Source organism: Girardinichthys multiradiatus, chromosome 4, assembly GCF_021462225.1.
Source record: "Girardinichthys multiradiatus isolate DD_20200921_A chromosome 4, DD_fGirMul_XY1, whole genome shotgun sequence".
NCBI lineage: Eukaryota > Metazoa > Chordata > Actinopteri > Cyprinodontiformes > Goodeidae > Girardinichthys > Girardinichthys multiradiatus.
The window spans coordinates 52088843-52111112 of record NC_061797.1 but is presented as its reverse complement, the minus strand read 5'-3'; the positions used below and the strand labels follow the sequence as shown (position 1 = coordinate 52111112).

The following is a 22270-nucleotide window of genomic DNA, read 5'->3' as shown; positions in this document are numbered from 1 at the left end:
GCAGAAAGATTAATGCATTATATATATTTTTCTACTAAAACATTCATTTTTGGATTTGAATCTAACATTTAAAGAAATATTAAATTCAAATAGAAAAATACATTTAAGTTTTGCTAATCTATATTTGTCATAATTAATTATTTCCAGATAATCCTTGATTCAGTTTAATCGACTTGAGAAAAGATTTTTGTTGCCCAGATAAATATTAAATTGACTGAATAAAGTTTGAGCTTAATATATTAAAGGAAGCTGATTGGATATTTTCCTCATAAAATAAACAATCATTACTCTGTAGTTTAACTGCACAAAATATTCTCAGAGTTTTTAAAATCTAACCTATTTTTGTAATTTTCATCATTTGACCTTAATCCAGAAAAGCTAATTTCCTCAGTATTTTCCTTACAAATATATTTATGCTTCTACGATGCGACTAACTAGTTCTTGTTCCGACTTCTTCTGCTTTAGCCAAGATCTCAGAATGTAGCAGAGAGGTCAGGGAGGACGTTCTGGTTCAGTTCAAAGCAGGGTTAGGTTCTAAAACAGGATCCCAAGCTCTGAACATCTCCCAGAGTTCTGTTCAATCCATCATCTGGACACCGAGAGAGGACGGATCACCTGCAGACCTACCATGACACGGACGTCCACCTAGACTGACAGGAACGCATTAATCAGGGAAGCAGCCAAGAGGCTTACGGTATCTCTGGAGGAGCTGCAGAGATCCACTGCTCAGGTGGCCTTTATGGAGTGGGCAGAGCAGCGTTTTTCTCTTTTTAATACAAACATACGTGTCGCTCCAAAGCATCTTAGAAAAGCTAGAACCACTCATCTTTCTTGGTTAAATTTTATTTAAAAATATATAGAAACAGGAGCACAGGTGTTAACACACACTAACATCAGAAATATTCCTTAAAGAAAACTCTGTCAGCATCAAACCAGACTGGAAACCAAACTTCACCCTCTGAGGAATCTTTCCCGTACAAACTCCAACATCCTTACACCTCGGCAGGTCGCCGCCGAAGTCTTTTAGATTTTGGAGAATCTGAAATAACTGGAGACCCTCACGTCATCATTCTAATCATTTGAACACAAATGTCTGAACCTTTAACTTTTGTTTTTTAATAAAACAAAAAGAAAATCAAGTTTAGTGGCGCCAGAGAACTTCAGAGAAGTCCACCCCTGATGGAAAATAATTAAAGTGCAGATGACAAGGGAAGGAAAACGGTGCAACAACCTGTTAACCATTAGAAAGGAAATCTGAGCATCTCTCAATTCTAACTTATAAAACCGACATTAATGCACCGTTTTGATGTTTTCTGTCACGTCAACCACTAAAAAAGCTGAAACTGTTTAGAAACTAAAGTTAAAGTGACAGTTTTATTTGTACTAAACAAGGTAAGCCTGTGAATCATCAGTTAGACTCTAGAAACACAGCAGTCTGTTATAAATGAATAGGTCTGTGCTGCTTCTGACAGGAGGAAATAACTGAGCTGAGCAGAACTAAATAAACATGGCAATTTACTGGGCCTGGTTCTGGGCGGTTTTCACATGGACTTTCAGTCTGCTTGTTGATGTTCATTAAAGTCTAACAAAGTGAAACTAATGAGTTATGAAGCCATTTTTGTACATTTAGGGCAGCTTTCCTACAAACATGTTTTACTCTTTGCTCTGAAACCAAAGCAAAGCAGGTTTAAACAAGGCGGTCGGGTAACTAACAATCTGGTCTCGACAGTTCTCCATGTTCTCTACGAAGAGCCGACACCTAGCTGCTCGTCTAGAAACGGGCAGCTGAGTGCGGGGGGGAAGCCCTGACTCCGAGGCTGTTCGTCCAGGAGCATCAGGTCCTCCACGTCCCTTCCTTTGTACCGCCGCCTGCAGATCTTGACTGTCACTTTTCGTCCCTGAAAGACTTTCAGAGCTTCTTTAGAAGCCATGGCCTTGGCGGCGGACTCATCCCGCCCGTACCCTGTGCCCATGTAGACTGTCTGACAGCGGATTTCACACACGTGACCGTCCTTCTGTGTGCGGGCCGCGGGGAGGCCCGTGATGTCCTTCAGCGGCACAAACACACACGTCAGGGTCTGTTTGCACGACTCCACGCAGCTCCGCAGGATTTCAAAGTGGTCCAGGTTGGGGCCGAAGCCCCCCGCCGACACCAGCTTCCATGCCACGGCCTTGTAGAGGCGGTTGAAGAAGGGCTGGTGCTCTGCTGGAGCCTGAGGAGGCGGCCCGGCTTTTTGAGTCACGGTCCACGTGGCGGTCCTCCCGGCAGGCCGACTTTCGAGCTCATTAGGCGTAGCTTTGGCTCGCTTCACACAGCCGTCGGCATCTCCCTCTGTGAACGAGGACAGATCATTGTGGATGTAGAAGAAGCAGCGATTAATGAGACACTAAGAGCTGAGCCTGTGGTAATTATGGTGAAACCCTGCTGCATAGTTTAGGTTTAACAAGCCGCAGACTGCTGGGAGACAAACAGAAAACCTCTCATCTATTCATATCTTCAAGCATGTAGACACACTGCGGACGTGTAGCTGGTACAATTTAAACACTTATAGGGACAGGTACTATAAATATACGGCACCCTCCACTATTGTTGGCATTCTCCTGAACACGTGTGGAAAATTCCCCTGTTCTGGAGCAGAAAATACAGCAGAACCACAATCTCACACTGAAAATGTAGAAAAATCCAACTTTTAACTTCCAGCAAACCTGGCCTATATGTACCAGAGGCAAAAAAAAGCCCTCGATGAAAGAAAGTCATGAGCCTTCCTGTTTGCTGCAAGACATGTAGGAACCCAGCCAACATGTGGAAGAAGGTGACCTGTTCAGAAGAGACCGAAACTGTAGGTTGGTCCATCAGATAAAATCTCAACAAAATACACTGAGGTTTGTAGTTGTAATGAGTGTAAATGTGAAAAATGTTTGCAACACATGAGCAACAGTAATCTAATTGAATAGTGTCCTCACTGCGATGAAAGCTGGATTTATTTTAAGGCTTTCATGCGTCTTTTAACCGGGGGTCTAGACTGCTGTGAACCCTTCCTACTCTGGTCCATCCAAACACAGACCTCTCTTTAAAAATTGTAAGTTAAAGCATGAAACTAAACAAAGCCTTAACTACACCGTAGACTCCAACCAAAAAAGAAAACATGCTGTGCATCACCATCTGTGGCGCTCCGCTTTCCTTTGGCCATGATTCCATCTTTTGTCGTTTTGTGAACAGGAGGATCCTGGACTGCTATCCCCTCGCCCATCTCCTTGATCTTGTCCATGACAGCCTGCGGATAACTGAGATGATGAGGAGAACAAGGTCATCAAAGGTTTGACATGCAGTCAAGTTAGACCCTGGAGAAGCAGGGACAGCATGGTTTCTGTTGTATGTATGAAGATAAGTTTCCCTTTCAGAGTGTAAAACTTACAAGTTATATTTTTTGTGGCTGATTTATACATCAGTTTCTTTGTCAGTCAGACTTTCTGGTAAAAAACATTATATTTCATTTAATGATGATAGAGTTCAAACAGAAGTTTCCACATTGATTAAAATAGTACCTAAAACAAAGAGTGTTACTGGGAATTTAACAGCCCATTCCCACATAATAAAGCTTGTTCCCAGCCATCCATTTTCTGTTGGAGTACATGCTGGGTTCCTGTATGCTCTGTACCAGACTGAGCGGCAGAATATTAGGAAGTCATGCAAGAATAACAATTATTGTCAAATATTGAATCAGTTGTGATAAATCAGCTGTCCCTGAACTCCTTCCAATGCTCTCGGTGACCTTCAACATCCTGAGCACCATCACCTGGGTCACATTTGAAACTACAGCTGGCTGACAGTATAGCTGGCAGGCAGAGTGGGAATATCTGACGCTTAAATTCAACAGCCACAAATATAGGCTTCCAATCTGTCCTGTGTGACATTATCCCCGAACAAACTTCCCTCTTTCACAAAACACTTAAAACATTTAGACACCTTTTCAATCTGATACACCCGAGGTGGCACTGGATGTGACACCCGGAGAGGTTGTCACAGCCCACTGTGGGATTATTGTTTAGTTGTGAATTGGCTTCCTGGCTTGAAGGTGTAATGTATGGCTGGGCGGTGCAGTACAGTAAGAACCCAACACGACCAGAGTGGATCTGTCCGCAACACAATTAGTTTCTCCATAAAAACATATCGGACCACCAACACTGAAATGCACCGAGAAAAAGCAAATCATTGGATGTCAGCCAACATTTGGTAACTTTAAAAGCAGTTAGGTTAGAAGTAAACAACTTCTAAAGCATCACACAGCACCGATGTGTCCGAGAAACATTTTATACGTAACGCTCCATTCCCAGGTATATGATATTGTGATGACAGTCTTAGTATACTGTTGCACAATTTATCCAATTGCAGCGTGCAATATTGCAATCCCAAAGAACTGCTAAAATGCAAAATCTGGGAGGACATTATATTGAAATTGCCATGAATGCATATTCTGCATCCCAATCTGATATTCTTCCTGTGGGACAGACTTTTAGTGCTCTTGAAGCCCAAACTTGAGGTAAATTTTTAGTGGCCAAGATGCTGAAGTGCACAAAGAGTGATGGGACATGGTGATGCAGAAAAAGAAAGTCTGGATTTATGTTTTCCCTAATAATCCAGTATGTTTTGCATACTTTTGCTGCCTGAAACATCAAATTCCAGACTGTTCCAAACTGTGTGGAAATCTGTGGACAAGTCATTTTCTCTAAAAAAGGCCAACACAGGGACACACAGTCTCCATTGAACCTAAAACACATCTTTAAACCCAGAGAAAACTCACACAAGCACAGATGCAACATGCTACAACATTTAATTTCCCTTTGGGATTAATAAAGTATTTTTGAATTTGATTAATTCTGTCCCATGTTTGAGTGAGATTTTTCATATTTATATTTAAGGTGTCTGCATAGACCAACCTTTACTGTGTAAAGCATGCACAGTGTGCCCTACCTGCACCCGAGGAAGACATGGTTGGCCCAGACCATGGACAGAGACAACAGCCTGTCCAAACTGCTGCTGGACATCCCCGGCTTCACTGTGGAGAAAGCCTCCATGTTCCTCAGGAGGAACTTCCTCCTAGCAGACCACTGCTTGTTGCTCTCACAGTAGCCCCGGAACGACTCGATCCACTGGGCCAGCTGCGGGTTCTGGCTCAGGTAATCTGAGACGTCATCTCCACATCTCTCCCCCGCCATCCCTGATGGACAGTGACAGGAACAGTGATTCCCCAAACTTCCGTTCTGAATCATAGCAGCGCCCAAGTTAGACTGACTGACAGTAGCATTAACAAAGCCGAAAAAACATGTAGGATCATTTAAGGTGTTGAATAGCTCAGGTTCTGCTGTCTAGCCTGATTGGATGATTTCACTGAATAGTAACAAATGTTTCCACATGACAAAGTGGCTCTCACCTGCTGACGATAAGTTGAACCAAGCGACAAGTCGAGAAACATGAACTAAACCAGAAGACCCACTAAGAACTACAACGTCTCCTTCATCTTATGTACGATAAACAATAAGGCCGTAACTGTTTTAGAGTCAATATCTCCTCGTTTTAATTAAAAGAAACTCTCACATTCTGCGCTGTTTCTGTTGCGAAATGCTGCTAGCTAGCTACGTGGTCGAACTGTGACGTAAGAGTTGCTACTCAGCAGAAAAACTACATTTCCCAAACTTCTAACGTAAACTACCGGTTGCCATTCGCACATTAAAAAAGCACTTCTGGTATTTTAAAAGAGCCCTACATACATTTAAATCATCCAATCGGATTTTGAGGCGTTTCATTTTTAAAACAGACACAAATGACGTTAGCTAACCTTCGGCTACTGTTTGTAACCATAGTAACCGCGGAAGTGCTAGCATTCATCCGGCGGTGACGGTTTCCGGTTGTCTTCGGTCTGATGGCGGTTTGTTTTAGTTCGTCAATGAAAAATAAGACTCTGCTCTGTTTTATCGGTTTTAATCACTGGAATTAAACATGATTCATGAGCTTTTACTGGCGCTAAGCGGATATACTGGGACCATCTTCACATGGAACAAACGGGCAGGTTTGCAGGTAAAACTGGTGTCAACTGGGGGCTTGCTAGCTAGCTGGTCTATAAAACCCTTAATTCACACCGATCTCATTTATATTACCCAGGAGACATTCTGGTTCTCTAAATGTTTAACTAAACATTAAGTTATTTCAGTAATTGAATTTAAAAAGTGAGACTCATAAATAGAATCATCTCACAGAGTGATTATCGTGGCTTTCATCTAACGAAAACCCAAACTTTGAATATTACATGAAACCGATGAAAAATAAAACTTAATGCATGAATGAGACGTTTTGACCGACACAATCATGGTTGAAGACTGCTGACCTGACAGTTGTCTAGCAGGCAGTCATCCACGATCTCCAACAAGAAGTAAAGCCACAAAAGGTTATTTCCAAAGAAGCTGTCTGGAGAGAAAGTCCTACAACAAGCATCTTAACGGAAAGTTGAGTGGAAGGAAAAATGGTTGATAAGAGATACAAGCAACTGCAGCCTTGAAAAGGATTGTGAAGCTAAGCCCATTAAAAAGTCTGCAGGGACATTCTCAAAGCATGGACTACAGCTGAAGTCAGAGCTTCAAGAGCTGCCATACAGTCGTATCCAGAACATGGGGAGTAAATGTCTCAGTCCTTGTGTGAAGGTGCCTCTGTTTCATTAGGTAGATAAAGGTCAAGGCTTTCTAATTTCCACTAGAACATGGCACCTGGTCACACTGCCAAAAGTACCTACTTTGATGACCATGGAATCACTGTATAATAGAATAGAAAAGTATTTATTGTCATTGTTCTGGGGGTACAACGACATTGTAGGAATGAAAACTAGCCAGCAAACTGCCATAAAGATTCTGTGATGATTTAGGTCAGTTAATTAGTTTTCTCTTTACGTAGGGCCATGGATTACAACCAAACATCTACACTTTGGTCTCATCTGTCCCAAAGATGTTCATCCTGATATTTTGAGCTTCATTCAGATGCAACTTTGCAAAACTAAGTCATGCTATATTAGAGAAAAGAGATGCTTTCTCCTTTAAGTCTTCCAGTTGAGCCACGCTTGTTCGGTCTTTCTCATACATGTGAGTCTTGTTTACTTTCATGTTTTACATGAAACAGTAGATTCTGAGATGAAACTCATTCTTTTCTTTTCTCTGAGCTTTGCATGGTCTGACTTTCCTGGGATGTCCACTCCTGGTAAGATTAGTTGTTGTCCTAAATGTTTTTCCACGTGTGACAAGCATTTCTTTCTGCAGGATGAAGGACTTTAAATGACCACATAACCCTTCCCAGATTGATGGGCAGCAACAGTTGCCTTTATAAAGCCATTGCTGATGTCTTTGAGCCTTGAGATTTTCTTAACACACACTGAAGAGTCAGCTGTTCAATGCTTTAGTAATTAGTGGCTGGTTATCTTCTGGTTGATTTAGTTTTTTCATTTTGTTTCTGCATGTCTTTGATTTTTTTTCAATGATTGCATCTATTTTTATCTCTTCATAAAAGGAAATGGTTGCTCCTGAGTTGATCAGGTAACTCAGTTGCTGAATATTGCTAAAATTCCTTATCATTTACCGATTAAATAGTATTTCCCACCGGTGGGTTAGGGTTAGGGTTAGTAGCTCTACACAGTACAGCTACACAGCAGCTGTTTGTAAGAGATTTTCAGTCTTTTTAAAGTCTTCCTGTATTTTTGCCACAGTGCATCAGGGATCCTTGTTAAGATGAGGGTGAATTTGTTAGGAAAGCTCAACTTTTGTTCTTAGTTGGACGTCAATTATCTGATTTTACTCATAGGTTTCCCAGGACCTTCCCTTCCTTCACCCCAGTGAGACCAGTGTCCTGAACCGGCTGTGCAAACTGGGCTCCGATTACATTCGTTTTACAGAGTTCATAGAGCAGCACACCGGCCACGTTCATCAACAAGTGAGTCTCGATGTTACAGAACATTGATTCCAAATGAATGAAAAATGAAGATCTGCATCAGTCTAGCTGGATTCTTATTTGACCTCATAATGTAATCTGCCAAACAAATTAGACACTGTTCTAATTAATCGTAAGCTTGAATTGTTTCAACTTTTATTGAATTCATAATTATGAAGCATGAGTTTGCACGTGGTGTTTTAGGAACATCACACAAACCAGCCAAACCAGACGGGTCTTCATGGAGTTTACCTGCGAGCATTTTGCACCGGACTGGACTCCATGCTGCAGCCGTACCGACAGGCCCTGCTGGACCTGGAACAGGAAGTAAAGTCATCATACCGCCATCGGCTAGCTAAGCACGCAACGCGAGGCTCATTTTCCTTGTGTGTATGTTTCAGTTTCTTGGAGATCCACATCTGACGATATCCCATGTGACTTACAAGCTCGATCAGGTAACTCAGGGAACAAACTATGAGATTAAACCTAGAACTTTTGATTTCAGACATCTCAGTTTGTCTAAAACTGTACTTGTTTGATGAAGTTCCAGCTGCTGTTTCCCTCTGTTATCGTGGTGGTGGAGACCATAAAATCCCAGAAGGTAAGCAGTGTTTCCTGAGGAGTTTATTGAGGAAATGTTCTGGAACATGATGTAAAACATATTTTTCACCAAGCAGTGCTTTTAGATTGGGATATTTCACACAGTAACACTGTGATGAGGATGGTGATTCAATATATTGATCAGCTCCAGTCCAGACTCCCTACATCTGTACTATTCAGCCTTTTCAGAAACTTACTTTTAACACTATTATCAGTCACAATCTGTTTTCGCCATCAGATGATGCCTCTCAGTTATGAAAGATTGAACGTTTCTTCATTAAATTTGTCTGTTTAGATCCACGGCTGTCAGATCCTGGAGACGGTGTACAAGCACAGCTGCGGGGGGCTTCCTCCCGTCCGCGTGGCCTTGGAGAAGTAAGTCTGCCTTAGTCTGAGTTTTAGAGCAATCTTTTAAATTCTTTGACATTTTCAGTAGAAAAAACATATTGTTCCCTGTCCTTTTTACAGCTAATAGATTCATTTCAGCGTTCTAGAAAAGAATTCTTGTTTTTGGTGTTGTCACGAACTTGGCACAGAGAGCTAGCTTAGACTGAATCCGATTTGTAAGGTTTTTCTTTCAGTATAACTCTGAACTACAGAATAAACCCTCCTTTTTGGCTCTGTTTGTTTTTCTTCATGCATCCTGAAGGATTCTGGCGGTGTGTCACGGCGTCATGTACAAGCAGCTGGCGGCGTGGATGCTGCACGGGCTGCTGCTGGACCAGAGCGAGGAGTTCTTCGTGAAGCAGGGTCCGAGTGCAGGTGGTGCTGCTGCCAACCAGGACGAGGAGGAGGAAGACCTGGGCCTGGGAGGTCTGAGCGGAAAGCAGCTCAGAGAGTTACAGGACCTGGTGAGATCCAGAAGACGGCAGCAGATATCAGAGTGTGTTTGTGAGATCAGTCTTAAATGTGTTCATCTTGGCTGTTGAACAGAGGCTGATTGAAGAGGAGAACATGCTGGCTCCATCTCTTCAGCAGTTCTCCCTGCGAACAGAGATGCTGCCATCTTACATACCCATCCGAGTGGCCGAGAAGATCCTCTTTGTTGGGGAGTCCGTTCAGATGTTTGAAAACCACAACCACAGCCCGTCCAGAGCCGGTACTGACCCGCAGATCTGTGCACGAGGCGTTGTGACAGCACCTCCTTATTGTGATCACTGAATCCAGCCTGGGCTGTTTTGTTTCAGGCTCCATATTGAAACACCAGGAGGACGCGTTTGCTGCTGAGCTGCACAGACTCAAACAGCAACCTCTGTTCAGTTTGGTGGACTTTGAAAATGTAATCGATGGGATCCGGAGCACGGTGGCAGAGGTCAGTTCAGATGTTTGAAATAACTCAGTAACTTCCTCACTGTGAGCTGGTCCAGATAACATCTCACTGCTGTGCAGCATCTGTGGACGCTGATGGTGGAGGAGGCGGATCTGCTTGAACAGCTCAAGGTTTGTGATCATCGTGTTTGTTTCTGGAACAGACATTTTTAGAGAAACGGAGCTGAACTGACGTTTTGGAGTCTCTTCCAGATCATTAAGGACTTCTACTTGTTGGGTCGTGGGGAACTCTATCAGGTTTTTATCGACCTCGCTCAACACATGCTGAAGGCGCCTCCGACAGCGGTCACTGAGCACGGTAAATCTATCTGAGAGATCTGCTGACGTCTGCTTTCGTTCTGTCTGTCTTTTTCATTTATTTTTCTCCTTTTTCTAATTGTTTTCCCGTTCTCACGTGTTTCTGCCTTCAGACGTTAACGTGGCCTTCCAGCAGGCGGCTCACAAGGTTCTTCTGGATGACGACAACCTCCTGCCCCTCCTGCACCTCACCGTCGACTACCAGGGCAAAGACAGCAAAGGTCTGCTCATACCTTCAGTTTAAAATCTTACTCTGCAGATCGGAGGAGAAACATCTGCTGGGTTGTGTTCAGTGATGAGGTAGCAAGTGCAATCTGGTGATTTAAAAGTTGATCTGTTTTAAATACTGGTCTGAGAGTGTATGTACTTTAACCCGATATGTAGTGACTGATACCAGAACCTACAGAAGTGCCATGAAGAAACCTATTTGAGGGAGACCTTTCCCCTTGTGTGACGATAGGATTAGATGTTGTCTTGGTACAAATACATTAAACAGTCTGCCATCTTGGAACTTAAAGGGTACTTTCAGAACATTAGAAGGTGCCTTTCCAGAACCAAACAATGTACATCTTACAGAACTTACAGGATACTTTCAGGGTGCTTTTCTAGGAACATGGAGGGAAACCAGTGAGTACCCTGGGAGGTGTGGGAGACTACAGGCTGCATTATGTATTGCTGCCCATACTCAGGGTAATGCTTCTAGTTTATCCAGGTGGAAGGCAGACATGTTTTGTGCTCCTCAGTGAGGAGCATCACTTTGCATGGTTGCTCGGTTCATGTTAAACATCAGATGATGATGCTTATTTATTCCACGTGTTTCAGACGCATCGGGCCCCAGAGACGGAGCCACTCCCCCTCAGGACACGTCTCCTCGTGAAGCTCCTCCCACGGGCTGGGCGGCTCTGGGCCTCGCCTACAAAGTTCAGTGGCCGCTGCACATCCTCTTCACTCCTGCTGTCCTGGAGAAGTGCGTATCAGTTGGCCTCATGAAGCTGCTTGTCTGTGTTTACATCTATCATGCACAGTGATCATCTTCACCTCCTGTCTGTCCCTCCTCTTGTGGTGGTCAGGTACAACGTGGTGTTCAGGTACCTGCTCAGTGTGCGGCGGGTTCAGTCGCAGCTGCAGCACTGCTGGGCTCTGCAGATGCAGAGAAAGCACCTGAAGTCCAGCCAATCAGACGCAGTGAAGTGGAGGCTCCGTAACCACATGGTGTTCTTAATCGACAACCTGCAGTACTACTTACAGGTCAGACGTTGCTTTACAGCGTTCTGCTGGTGCAAATATGATATTATCTGTTGGCTAACAGTGTTGTGCTTAATATGTTTGTGGAATATTCAGCTCTGAAATCATGAAAACCAGTCAGGTACTGGACCAAAATGTTCCTTTTTGTCTCCAGGTGGATGTCCTGGAGTCTCAGTTCTCTCAGCTGCTTCAGCAGATCAACTCCACCCGAGACTTCGAGAGCATCCGCCTGGCCCACGACCATTTCCTCAGCAACCTGCTGGCCCAGTCCTTCATCCTCCTGAAGCCGGTAGAGCTCCTGACTCAGCTCCTGAAACTTGTCCTTTCTGTTTATAACACAGTCTGTCTGCAGGTGTTCCACTGCCTGAACGAGATCCTGGAGCTGTGTCAGAGCTTCTGCTCTCTGGTAGGCCAGAGCGTGGCTTCGCTGGACGAAAGAGGAACGGCTCAGCAGCTCGACCTGCTGGTGAAGGTAAAACCTGCTCTTTAGCTACTGTTACCAGATCAGATTCATGGAAGTAACTCTGAGATTTCAGGGGTTCCGGCGCCAGTCGTCTCTGCTCTTCAAAATCCTGTCCAGCGTGAGGAACCATCAGATCAACTCCGACCTGGCGCAGCTGCTGCTGCGGCTGGACTACAACAAGTACTACACACAAGCTGGAGGAACTTTGGGCGGGTAGGACCCAACTGTGTCTTACAGGATGGTCCAAACTTGCTTCAGTTTATCTGATAAAATTCTTCTTTTCAGGGTTTAAGAGGTGGACCAAAACACTGCTGCAGGTCTGCTGAAAGCATCTTCAGACACTCAAACACCTCCGGGTGAAGAGAAGATCAACTCACCAAAAAATAATCTCAATCCAAAACTCCTCTGGATTCATTTCTTCTGACTTTCAACTTTTCACAAAGTTAAAGCAGCTGTTTAGGCTAAATTTTAATATAAAACATATTTCAGCTGCAAGATTGGAAGAACTTTCAGTCAAACTGAACAGATTTTCTAAGAGAAATGTTTGCATCTCGATATATTTTATGGGCTAAAGTGCAGGGAGTGTTACACATCAGCAGTGAAGATGAGCTGCACAAGCCTCTGATTGGAAGTAACATTAATGTTTCTCTTTAGAAGGAGTTAAGAGATTAGGGTGATGGCAAGGAGGCCAGAAAGAGTCACCTTGAACACTAGTGCAAAAAGCTGCTTTTCTGCTCGTTTCATTTAGTTCGAAATGAATGCATATTTGAGCTTATATTTCATTTTGGAGGTTGAAGGCAGTTTTGAGGGGATCATCTAGGTTTCTGAATCAGCAGAGATGCAGCAGGAACATCTTCAGAGCATGCAGGAGGTTTTAGATGTTCCCCTCCTCCATCCAGGTGTGTTCAGCAGGGAAACAACTAAAACATGCAGGGAGCTTGTTTTTAAACCGTCTGTTTAATCAGTTTTCATCCAGAATGTACATATTTAGAACTAAAACATGTCAAGTGAATCCACTGAGCTTAAACTTTTGCTGTGTAACTCTGACCTTATATTAGACAAATTCTCATGAGTAAAATGTAAATGATGTAAAAATAAAACCATACCAGTTAAAATGAAACATGTCACAATTTATTGTCCCATAAAAACACAGTTTATGTACACAAGAGGCATGCAACAGAACACTGAGCTTGGTTGAAGGCCTTATGGACTTGTGGGGTCAGATTAGGAAGAGGATGAAGAGGAGGAGGAGTAGTCGTGGCAATACTGAGGCCTGCTGTTAAAACCAAGATGCTCCCCACAGATCACACTCTGGATGAGCCACTCAGGAGACACGATCGGCACTTCCTGTGAGGTCACACTTTTCTCTACGGCGGGCGGACAGGTATGGTCCGTCACGACTACGTCGTACTTCCCGGCTGGAACCTCTGCAGGAAGGAAAACCAACTGTCAGCAAAGTTTACCGTGAGATTTTAGGGATAACTTCAGGATGTGGGTCTTGTACCGGAGCTTTCTGGGTTTGCCTGGAGCTGCCGCACGGAGGAGGCTCCGCCCATTGTCGCGAGCTGGACCCACAGCTCGTCCGGTTTCTGGGACACCAGGAGGACACGGAGGGCTTCAAACGGGCTGGAGCGGGGATGCCTAAAAACATCATAGAATTAGGTAAAACTGAAGCAGCTGATTTAATGCAGGACGATGCTGCTGCATCTCACCACTCCACTATGGCATCATCCGGGCCCACTCCGGCTGGCAGCAGGTAGTTTCTGTAGTTCAGCAGCTTGTTCTCTTTGCAGCAGTCTCGAACCCAAATATGGGACACGCATGGAACCCCGCTGGCTAAACACAGCAGGTACTTCTTTGTACGGCAGTGCTGGTCTGCGATGAGCAGGCTCTGATACGCCGCCTTACACTGAAGATGAAGGAAACGACAGGATAAGAAACGGGTCTCTGCAGGACATCATTTTGCTGCCAAAAACGCTTTTCCAACAAATGCAGAAACTGAAAGAAAACATCTTTATATTGAAGGAATTGGGCTGTGATTGACATATTAGGATTAAAGACGTGATAAAAGACAACTGTGACACAAAATTTGGATGTTAAATTTTGCAAGTCCAGAGTCGCCCCATAATGACGTCTAAGGGGAAGTCTCGGGTCATTCACTGTGTGAGCCTCAGTAATAAACTGTTCAGGTAGAAGCCAAGTTGCGTTAAAAACAGCATTAATATGGCGAAACGGTGCATTGCTGGTGGTGGCAGCAACACTACGACAGCAGCCGTTAGTCTACTTTCCTGAAGGAAAGAAGATCAGAGCTGGAAAACTGAGGAGGAACAGATGGGCTGGTCCCACCAAGCACAGCCAGGTGTGATCGGAGGACTTCTCAGCAAACTGCTTCGAACAAGAAACCTCTGATTTCACCAGAGAAATGATGTCAGAGGTCAGATATCTGCAGATGAAGGAGGACTTTGAAGCAGAGTCTAAAGCCTCGCTGTTCAGAGCATCTGATGGGAAAAGATCTCCAAAGAAAAGGTTGTTGCTGCTGTTGCTAAACAGATCCAGGCTCAGCAGGTAAGAACACTTCCTGGTTGCAAAAGTACATTTAGATATCGGCAGTTTTTGTTAATAATTCAAAATGATTATTATTATTAGTAAAATAGGATAAATTACAGGTGCAAACAATATGTTTAAATGAATGTTTCTCTAAATATTCTGATATAAAGTTAAAAAATGACACCAGGTGGTGTCTTCAGATCTTAAATCATCTCTTATGTTGCTGCTGCTGCTCAGCTTCACCTCCGGTTGTTTCACTCAGAGCCATATTTACTGTAACCCTGGATTTACACCGTATCTGCTCCGGTCCGGTCCGGTTGTTTCAAAGCCCGGAGGAGCTCCAAGAACCATAGGCAGATCGCTCAATAAACGCCGGTGATAAATGCAGCAGCAGGTCCAAAACAAGTCATTCTGTGGAGGTTAAACTGCTTCATTTTTCATTTGATGCATCCAGATATTTTCATGTGTTTTGTTCTACAATGGATGAGTTCACTGAGAGCAGAGAAGCTTGTTGCTTCATTTGGTGCATTTAATGTTTAATAGCTTGGTTATAATCCCTTAGTTAACCCAGTAACTGATCTAATTGATCTAATGTTCTCATGCTCGTCGTCTTCCTCTTTATCCGGGTCGCGGGGGCAGCAGACTCAGCAGAGACACCCAGACGTCCCTCTCTCCAGACACCTCCTCCAGCTCCTCCAGGGGGAGCCCAAGGCGTTCCCAGGCCAGCCGAGAGACATAGTCCCTCCAGCGTGCCGTCCCCTGGGCCTCCTCCTGGTGGGACGTGCCTGGAACACCTCCAGAGGAAGGCGTCCAGGAGGCATCCGGTATAGATGTCCGAGCCACCTCAACTGGCTCCTCTCGATGTGGAGGAGCAGCAGCTCCGAGCTCCTCACCCTATCTCTAAGGGAGTGCCCGGCCACCCTACGGAGGAAGATCATTTCAGCCGCTTGTATCCAGGATCTCGTTCTTTCGGTCATGACCCAAAGTTCATGTCCATAGGTGAGGGTAGGAACGTAGACTGACCGGTAAATTGAGAGCTTTGCTTTTCGGCTCAGCTCTCTCTTCACCACAACGGACCGGCACAGCGCCCCCATTACTGTGGCAGCCGCACCGATCCGTCTGTCGATCTCCCGCTCCATTCTTCCCTCACTCGTGAACAAGACCCCGAGATACTTAAACTCCTCCACTTGAGGCAGGAACTCCCCTCCAACCTGAAGAGGACAAGTCACCCTTTCCCGGTCTTCTTGGCAACTTCTCCCTCCAACCCACTGGAGAACTCTGATCGAAGCAGACTATATTTATGTTTTTTTTATAAATTAGCATTTTTTGTTGCTTGGCATTAATGTGAAGCTGCCTGGTTGACCTTTAAAGAATATCTTCTCAATGTCAGCTGCACTAGCCTAACACAAAGGAGGAGGACATCTTCACTCAGATGCAACATTGTTGTTGTTGGGTTGGTTTTCTGTGGGTCCATACCTGCTCCTCGTTGAAGTCCGGCAGGATGAAGCCTCCACCGGCCTGCAGCTGGGCCTCTGTGTACGGTTTGTTGTACGGACCCGTCTGAACGTAATCTGCTGGTAAAATAAATCTTCATCAGTCAGACATTAATGAAACAATCTGCAGGTTCAAAGCAGATGAAAACATCCAGTAAAATTCCAGTTTTTTTAAGTTTTATCAAGAAACCTCTAAGGTGTCATTTGAGGTTTGGTAAGTACAGAACGTAGGTTCTGGCTCACCCTCATCATCACTGGTGAGCTTGTTGGTTATCCGGTCGACCTCTGACGACGCCGTCAGCATGAAGGCGAAGCCCATAAACAGAGACGTGTTCTGAGGCAGCGGGCCGTGGGTCTCCGCAACGTCACAGGATCGTCCCGGGAGATCCGTGCCACTGCCGGAGGTGTTGCAGATTCCGACCCGCTGACCTGGGGACAGAAACACAGTTTTCATATTACAGAGAAGATGAAAGAAAAGAGGGTTGACCTTTCATTTTAAAATCATATTGAAAACAGGTTCAGCCAAACCCAGGGTTCCTTTCCATGTTTACATTCCAGACTTCAGATCTCAGGTCCATTTTAGCTCATTTTTAACATGAAAACAGAAAATTCTGGATGGACAGATGAATGGATGAAGGGATGGAAGGATGGATGAAGGGATGGATGGATGGATGAAGGGATGGATGGATGAAGGGATGGATGGATGGATGAAGGGATGGATGGATGAAGGGATGGAAGGATGGATGAAGGGATGAAGGAATGAATGGATGAAGGGATGGATGGATGAAGGGATGGAAGGATGGATGAAGGGATGGATGGATGGATGAAGGGATGGATGGATGAAGGGATGGAAGGATGGATGAAGGGATGAAGGAATGAATGGATGAAGGGATGGATGGATGAAGGGATGGATGGATGGATGAAGGGATGGAAGGATGGATGAAGGGATGGATGGATGGATGAAGGGATGGATGGATGAAGGGATGGAAGGATGGATGAAGGGATGAATGAATGGATGAAGGGATGGATGGATGAAGGGATGGAAGGATGGATGAAGGGATGGATGGATGAAGGGATGGAAGGATGGATGAAGGGATGAAGGAATGAATGGATGAAGGGATGGATGGATGAAGGGATGGATGGATGGATGAAGGGATGGAAGGATGGATGAAGGGATGGATGGATGGATGAAGGGATGGATGGATGAAGGGATGGAAGGATGGATGAAGGGATGAATGAATGGATGAAGGGATGGATGGATGAAGGGATGGAAGGATGGATGAAGGGATGGATGGATGGATGAAGGGATGGATGGATGAAGGGATGAAGGAATGAATGGATGAAGGGATGGATGGATGAAGGGATGGAAGGATGGATGAAGGGATGGATGGATGGATGAAGGGATGGATGGATGAAGGGATGGAAGGATGGATGAAGGGATGAAGGAATGAATGGATGAAGGGATGGATGGATGAAGGGATGGAAGGATGGATGAAGGGATGAAGGGATGAATGGATGAAGGGATGGAAGGATGGATGAAGGGATGAATGGATGAAGGGATGGAAGGATGGATGAAGGGATGGATGGATGGATGAAGGAATGGATGGATGAAGGGATGGAAGGATGGATGAAGGAATGAATGGATGAAGGGATGGATGGATGAAGGGATGGAAGGATGGATGAAGGGATGGATGGATGGATGAAGGGATGTATGGATGAAGGGATGGATGGATGAAGGGATGGAAGGATGGATGAAGGGATGAAGGAATGAATGGATGAAGGGATGGATGGATGAAGGGATGGAAGGATGGATGAATGAAGGGATGGAAGGATGGATGAATGGATGGATGGATGAAGGGATGGATGGATGAAGGGATGGAAGGATGGATGAAGGGATGGATGGATGGATGAAGGGATGGAAGGATGGATGAAGGGATGGAAGGATGGATGAAGGGATGAAGGAATGAATGGATGAAGGGATGGATGGATGAAGGGATGGAAGGATGGATGAAGGGATGGATGGATGGATGAAGGGATGGATGGATGAAGGGATGGAAGGATGGATGAAGGAATGAATGGATGAAGGGATGGATGGATGGATGAAGGGATGAATGGATGAAGGGATGGAAGGATGGATGAAGGGATGAATGGATGAAGGGATGGAAGGATGGATGAAGGGATGGATGGATGGATGAAGGGATGGATGGATGAAGGGATGGAAGGATGGATGAAGGGATGAAGGAATGAATGGATGAAGGGATGGATGAAGGGATGAAGGAATGAATGGATGAAGGGATGGATGGATGAAGGGATGAAGGGATGGAAGGATGGATGAAGGGATGAATGGATGAAGGGATGGAAGGATGGATGAAGGGATGGATGGATGGATGAAGGGATGGATGGATGAAGGGATGGAAGGATGGATGAAGGGATGAAGGAATGAATGGATGAAGGGATGGATGGATGAAGGGATGGAAGGATGGATGAAGGGATGAAGGGATGAATGGATGAAGGGATGGAAGGATGGATGAAGGGATGGATGGATGGATGAAGGAATGGATGGATGAAGGGATGGAAGGATGGATGAAGGAATGAATGGATGAAGGGATGGATGGATGAAGGGATGGAAGGATGGATGAAGGGATGGATGGATGGATGAAGGGATGTATGGATGAAGGGATGGATGGATGAAGGGATGGAAGGATGGATGAAGGGATGAAGGAATGAATGGATGAAGGGATGGATGGATGAAGGGATGGAAGGATGGATGAATGAAGGGATGGAAGGATGGATGAATGGATGGATGGATGAAGGGATGGATGGATGAAGGGATGGAAGGATGGATGAAGGGATGGATGGATGGATGAAGGGATGGATGGATGAAGGGATGGAAGGATGGATGAAGGGATGAAGGAATGAATGGATGAAGGGATGGATGGATGAAGGGATGGAAGGATGGATGAAGGGATGGATGGATGGATGAAGGGATGGATGGATGAAGGGATGGAAGGATGGATGAAGGAATGAATGGATGAAGGGATGGATGGATGGATGAATGGATGAAGGGATGGAAGGATGGATGAAGGGATGAATGGATGAAGGGATGGAAGGATGGATGAAGGGATGGATGGATGGATGAAGGGATGGATGGATGAAGGGATGGAAGGATGGATGAAGGGATGAAGGAATGAATGGATGAAGGGATGGATGAAGGGATGAAGGAATGAATGGATGAAGGGATGGATGGATGAAGGGATGGAAGGATGGATGAAGGGATGAAGGGATGGAAGGATGGATGAAGGGATGAATGGATGAAGGGATGGAAGGATGGATGAAGGGATGGATGGATGGATGAAGGGATGGATGGATGAAGGGATGGAAGGATGGATGAAGGGATGAAGGAATGAATGGATGAAGGGATGGATGGATGAAGGGATGGAAGGATGGATGAAGGGATGGATGGATGGATGAAGGGATGGATGGATGAAGGGATGGAAGGATGGATGAAGGGATGGAAGGATGGATGAAGGGATGAAGGAATGAATGGATGAAGGGATGGATGGATGAAGGGATGGAAGGATGGATGAAGGGATGAAGGGATGGATGGATGAAGGGATGGAAGGATGGATGAAGGGATGGATGGATGAAGGGATGGAAGGATGGATGAAGGGATGAAGGAATGAATGGATGAAGGGATGGATGGATGAAGGGATGGATGAAGGGATGGATGGATGGATGAAGGGATGGATGGATGGAAGGATGGATGAAGGGATGAAGGAATGAATGGATGAAGGGATGGATGGATGAAGGGATGGAAGGATGGATGAAGGGATGAAGGGATGGAAGGATGGATGAAGGGATGAATGGATGAAGGGATGGAAGGATGGATGAAGGGATGGATGGATGGATGAAGGGATGGATGGATGAAGGGATGGAAGGATGGATGAAGGGATGAAGGATGGATGAAGGGATGGATGGATGAAGGGATGAACAGATGGATGGATGAAGGGATGGATGGATGAACAGATGGATGGATGAAGGGATGGATGAACAGATGGATGGATGAAGGGGTGGATGGATGAAGGGATAGATGAATGGATGAAGGGATGGATGAAGGGGTGGATGGATGAAGGGATGGATGGATGGATGAAGGGATGGATGAAGGGATGGATGGATGAAGGGATGAACAGATGGATGGATGAAGGGATGAATGGATGAAGGGGTGGATGGATGAAGGGATGGATGGATGGATGAAGGGATGGATGAAGGGATGGATGGATGAAGGGATGAACAGATGGATGGATGAAGGGATGGATGGATGAAGGGATGGATGGATGAAGGGATGGAAGGATGGATGAACAGATGGATGGATGAAGGAATGAATGGATGAAGGGATGAACAGATGGATGGATGAAGGGATGGATGGATGAACAGATGGATGGATGAAGGGATGGATGGATGAACAGATGGATGGATGAAGGGATGGATGGATGGATGAACAGATGGATGGATGAAGGGGTGGATGGATGAAGGGATAGATGGATGGATGAAGGGATGGATGGATGAAGGGATGGATGGATGGATGAAGGGATGGATGAAGGGATGGATGGATGAAGGGATGAACAGATGGATGGATGAAGGGATGAATGGATGAAGGGGTGGATGGATGAAGGGATGGATGGATGGATGGATGAAGGGATGGATGAAGGAATGGATGGATGAAGGGATGAATGGATGAAGGGGTGGATGGATGAAGGGATGGATGGATGGATGAAGGGATGGATGGATGAAGGGATGAACAGATGGATGGATGAACAGATGGATGGATGAAGGGATGGATGGATGAACAGATGGATGGATGAAGGGATGGATGGATGAACAGATGGATGGATGAAGGGATAGATGGATGGATGAAGGGATGGATGGATGAAGGGGTGGATGGATGAAGGGATAGATGGATGGATGAAGGGATGGATGAAGGGGTGGATGGATGAAGGGATGGATGGATGGATGAAGGGATGGATGAAGGGATGGATGGATGAAGGGATGAACAGATGGATGGATGAAGGGATGAATGGATGAAGGGGTGGATGGATGAAGGGATGGATGGATGAAGGGATGAACAGATGGATGGATGAAGGGATGGATGGATGAACAGATGGATGGATGAAGGGATAGATGGATGGATGAAGGGGTGGATGGATGAAGGGATAGATGGATGGATGAAGGGATGGATGGATGAAGGGATGAACAGATGGATGGATGAATGGATGAAGGGGTGGATGGATGAAGGGATGGATGGATGGATGAAGGGATGGATGGATGGATGAAGGGATGGATGAAGGGATGGATGGATGAAGGGATGGATGAACAGATGGATGGATGAAGGGATGGATGGATGAACAGATGGATGGATGAAGGGATGGATGGATGAACAGATGGATGGATGAAGGGATGGATGGATGAACAGATGGATGGATGAACAGATGGATGGATGAACAGATGGATGGATGAACAGATCTAAAACATCTAAATAAAATGTAGACTTTTCCAGAAGGCGAGTGTAGGAACCCTGAAACCAGAACTTCCTAACATCTCCTAATTCCCGAGCAGATCCTAAACCATAACTATCCAAGCTAACCCACCAGGTGAATCACTGATCGTCCCTCCACCTGTGCACCAACACCAACACCACAGATCCACAGCATGTGATTTATTACCGGGTCAGTCTCAGCAGCAGCCGTCAAACAGCAGCCGAGGAGGATGGACACACGGGCCATGAGCGGGTCCGAATGTCTCAGTTCCACTCACACAGAACAGATTTCACACACAAACAATCAATGCTTTTAAACCCCCCCCCCCCATTAAAATAAATCCTAAAAGTATTTTTTTAAGATTTTTCTTAAACTGTTTAAAAATCAACTTACAAAGTGAGGTAATTTATGTTAAAATCTTTTTCTCTCTTTAAAATGTAAAAGTTCATACAGCTGACCTTAATGCCCCTTAACCCCCCCCCCCCCCCCCCCACATTTAGATTCCTCTATGGTCCAGGTGGGCGGATCCCCATACCAGCTCTGGCTCCTCCCCCTCTGCGTCCCCTCTTAGAGGGCACCCTGGTCTCCTCAGACGGCATCAGTTTCCTCTTTCCAGAGGGGCCGGGGGTCCGAGGACTGCTGGAGGAGCTGCGGTTGGGTGTGTTGGCCCCCCCAGGGGTTCCTCTGCGCCTTCTCTTCCCCTCCACCAAGTTATCTGAGGATCATAACAAGTTATTTAGAGAAGATCTAACTGAGTGTCAGAACACCTATGGGTGCAGATGCCCTGTGAAACCAG

General features: G+C 45.3%; 3 protein-coding genes across 11 annotated transcripts in view; 1 reads left to right on the top strand and 2 right to left on the bottom strand.

Annotated features, from left to right (window-relative positions):
• Nucleotides 1-827: 827 nt before the first annotated feature.
• Nucleotides 828-5971, bottom strand: LOC124867634 (CDKN2A interacting protein). Of its 3 annotated transcripts, none has more exons than XM_047364182.1 (4): nt 5838-5971; nt 4973-5219; nt 3161-3285; nt 828-2332 (listed from the first exon to the last, which is right to left on the bottom strand). In XM_047364182.1, exons 1-4 carry the CDS (start codon nt 5881-5883, stop codon nt 1743-1745), a joined length of 1008 nt encoding a protein of 335 aa, XP_047220138.1. In that variant the 5' UTR covers nt 5884-5971; the 3' UTR covers nt 828-1742. The 3 variants fall into 3 exon arrangements, with proteins under 3 accessions (XP_047220138.1, XP_047220136.1, XP_047220139.1); XM_047364180.1 differs by lacking the exon at nt 5838-5971 and adding an exon at nt 5433-5831 and having other exon boundaries at nt 4973-5262; XM_047364183.1 differs by lacking the exon at nt 5838-5971 and adding an exon at nt 5433-5831.
• Nucleotides 5940-12117, top strand: tubgcp4 (tubulin, gamma complex associated protein 4). Its single transcript, XM_047364184.1, has 17 exons — nt 5940-6076; nt 7841-7969; nt 8171-8293; nt 8368-8421; nt 8511-8567; nt 8862-8941; nt 9216-9417; nt 9500-9665; nt 9754-9878; nt 9956-10006; nt 10088-10193; nt 10306-10413; nt 11015-11159; nt 11263-11440; nt 11592-11726; nt 11790-11909; nt 11974-12117. Exons 1-17 carry the CDS (start codon nt 5999-6001, stop codon nt 12115-12117), a joined length of 2001 nt encoding a protein of 666 aa, XP_047220140.1. The 5' UTR covers nt 5940-5998.
• An 892-nt stretch (nt 12118-13009) lies between these two features.
• Nucleotides 13010-22270, bottom strand: part of tp53bp1 (tumor protein p53 binding protein, 1) — a 42862-nt gene continuing 33601 nt past the window's right edge. For 6 of the 7 annotated variants that reach the window (XM_047364173.1, XM_047364178.1, XM_047364179.1 and 3 more), the window contains 6 exons: nt 22010-22189; nt 16184-16369; nt 15924-16021; nt 13613-13809; nt 13405-13541; nt 13010-13327 (listed from right to left, as the gene is read on the bottom strand). In XM_047364173.1, coding sequence (XP_047220129.1) covers nt 13125-13327; nt 13405-13541; nt 13613-13809; nt 15924-16021; nt 16184-16369; nt 22010-22189 — 1001 coding nt within the window. In that variant the 3' untranslated portion in view covers nt 13010-13124. The remainder of the gene's footprint in view (nt 13328-13404; nt 13542-13612; nt 13810-15923; nt 16022-16183; nt 16370-22009; nt 22190-22270) is intronic. The other variant, XM_047364175.1, reaches the window with a different exon arrangement.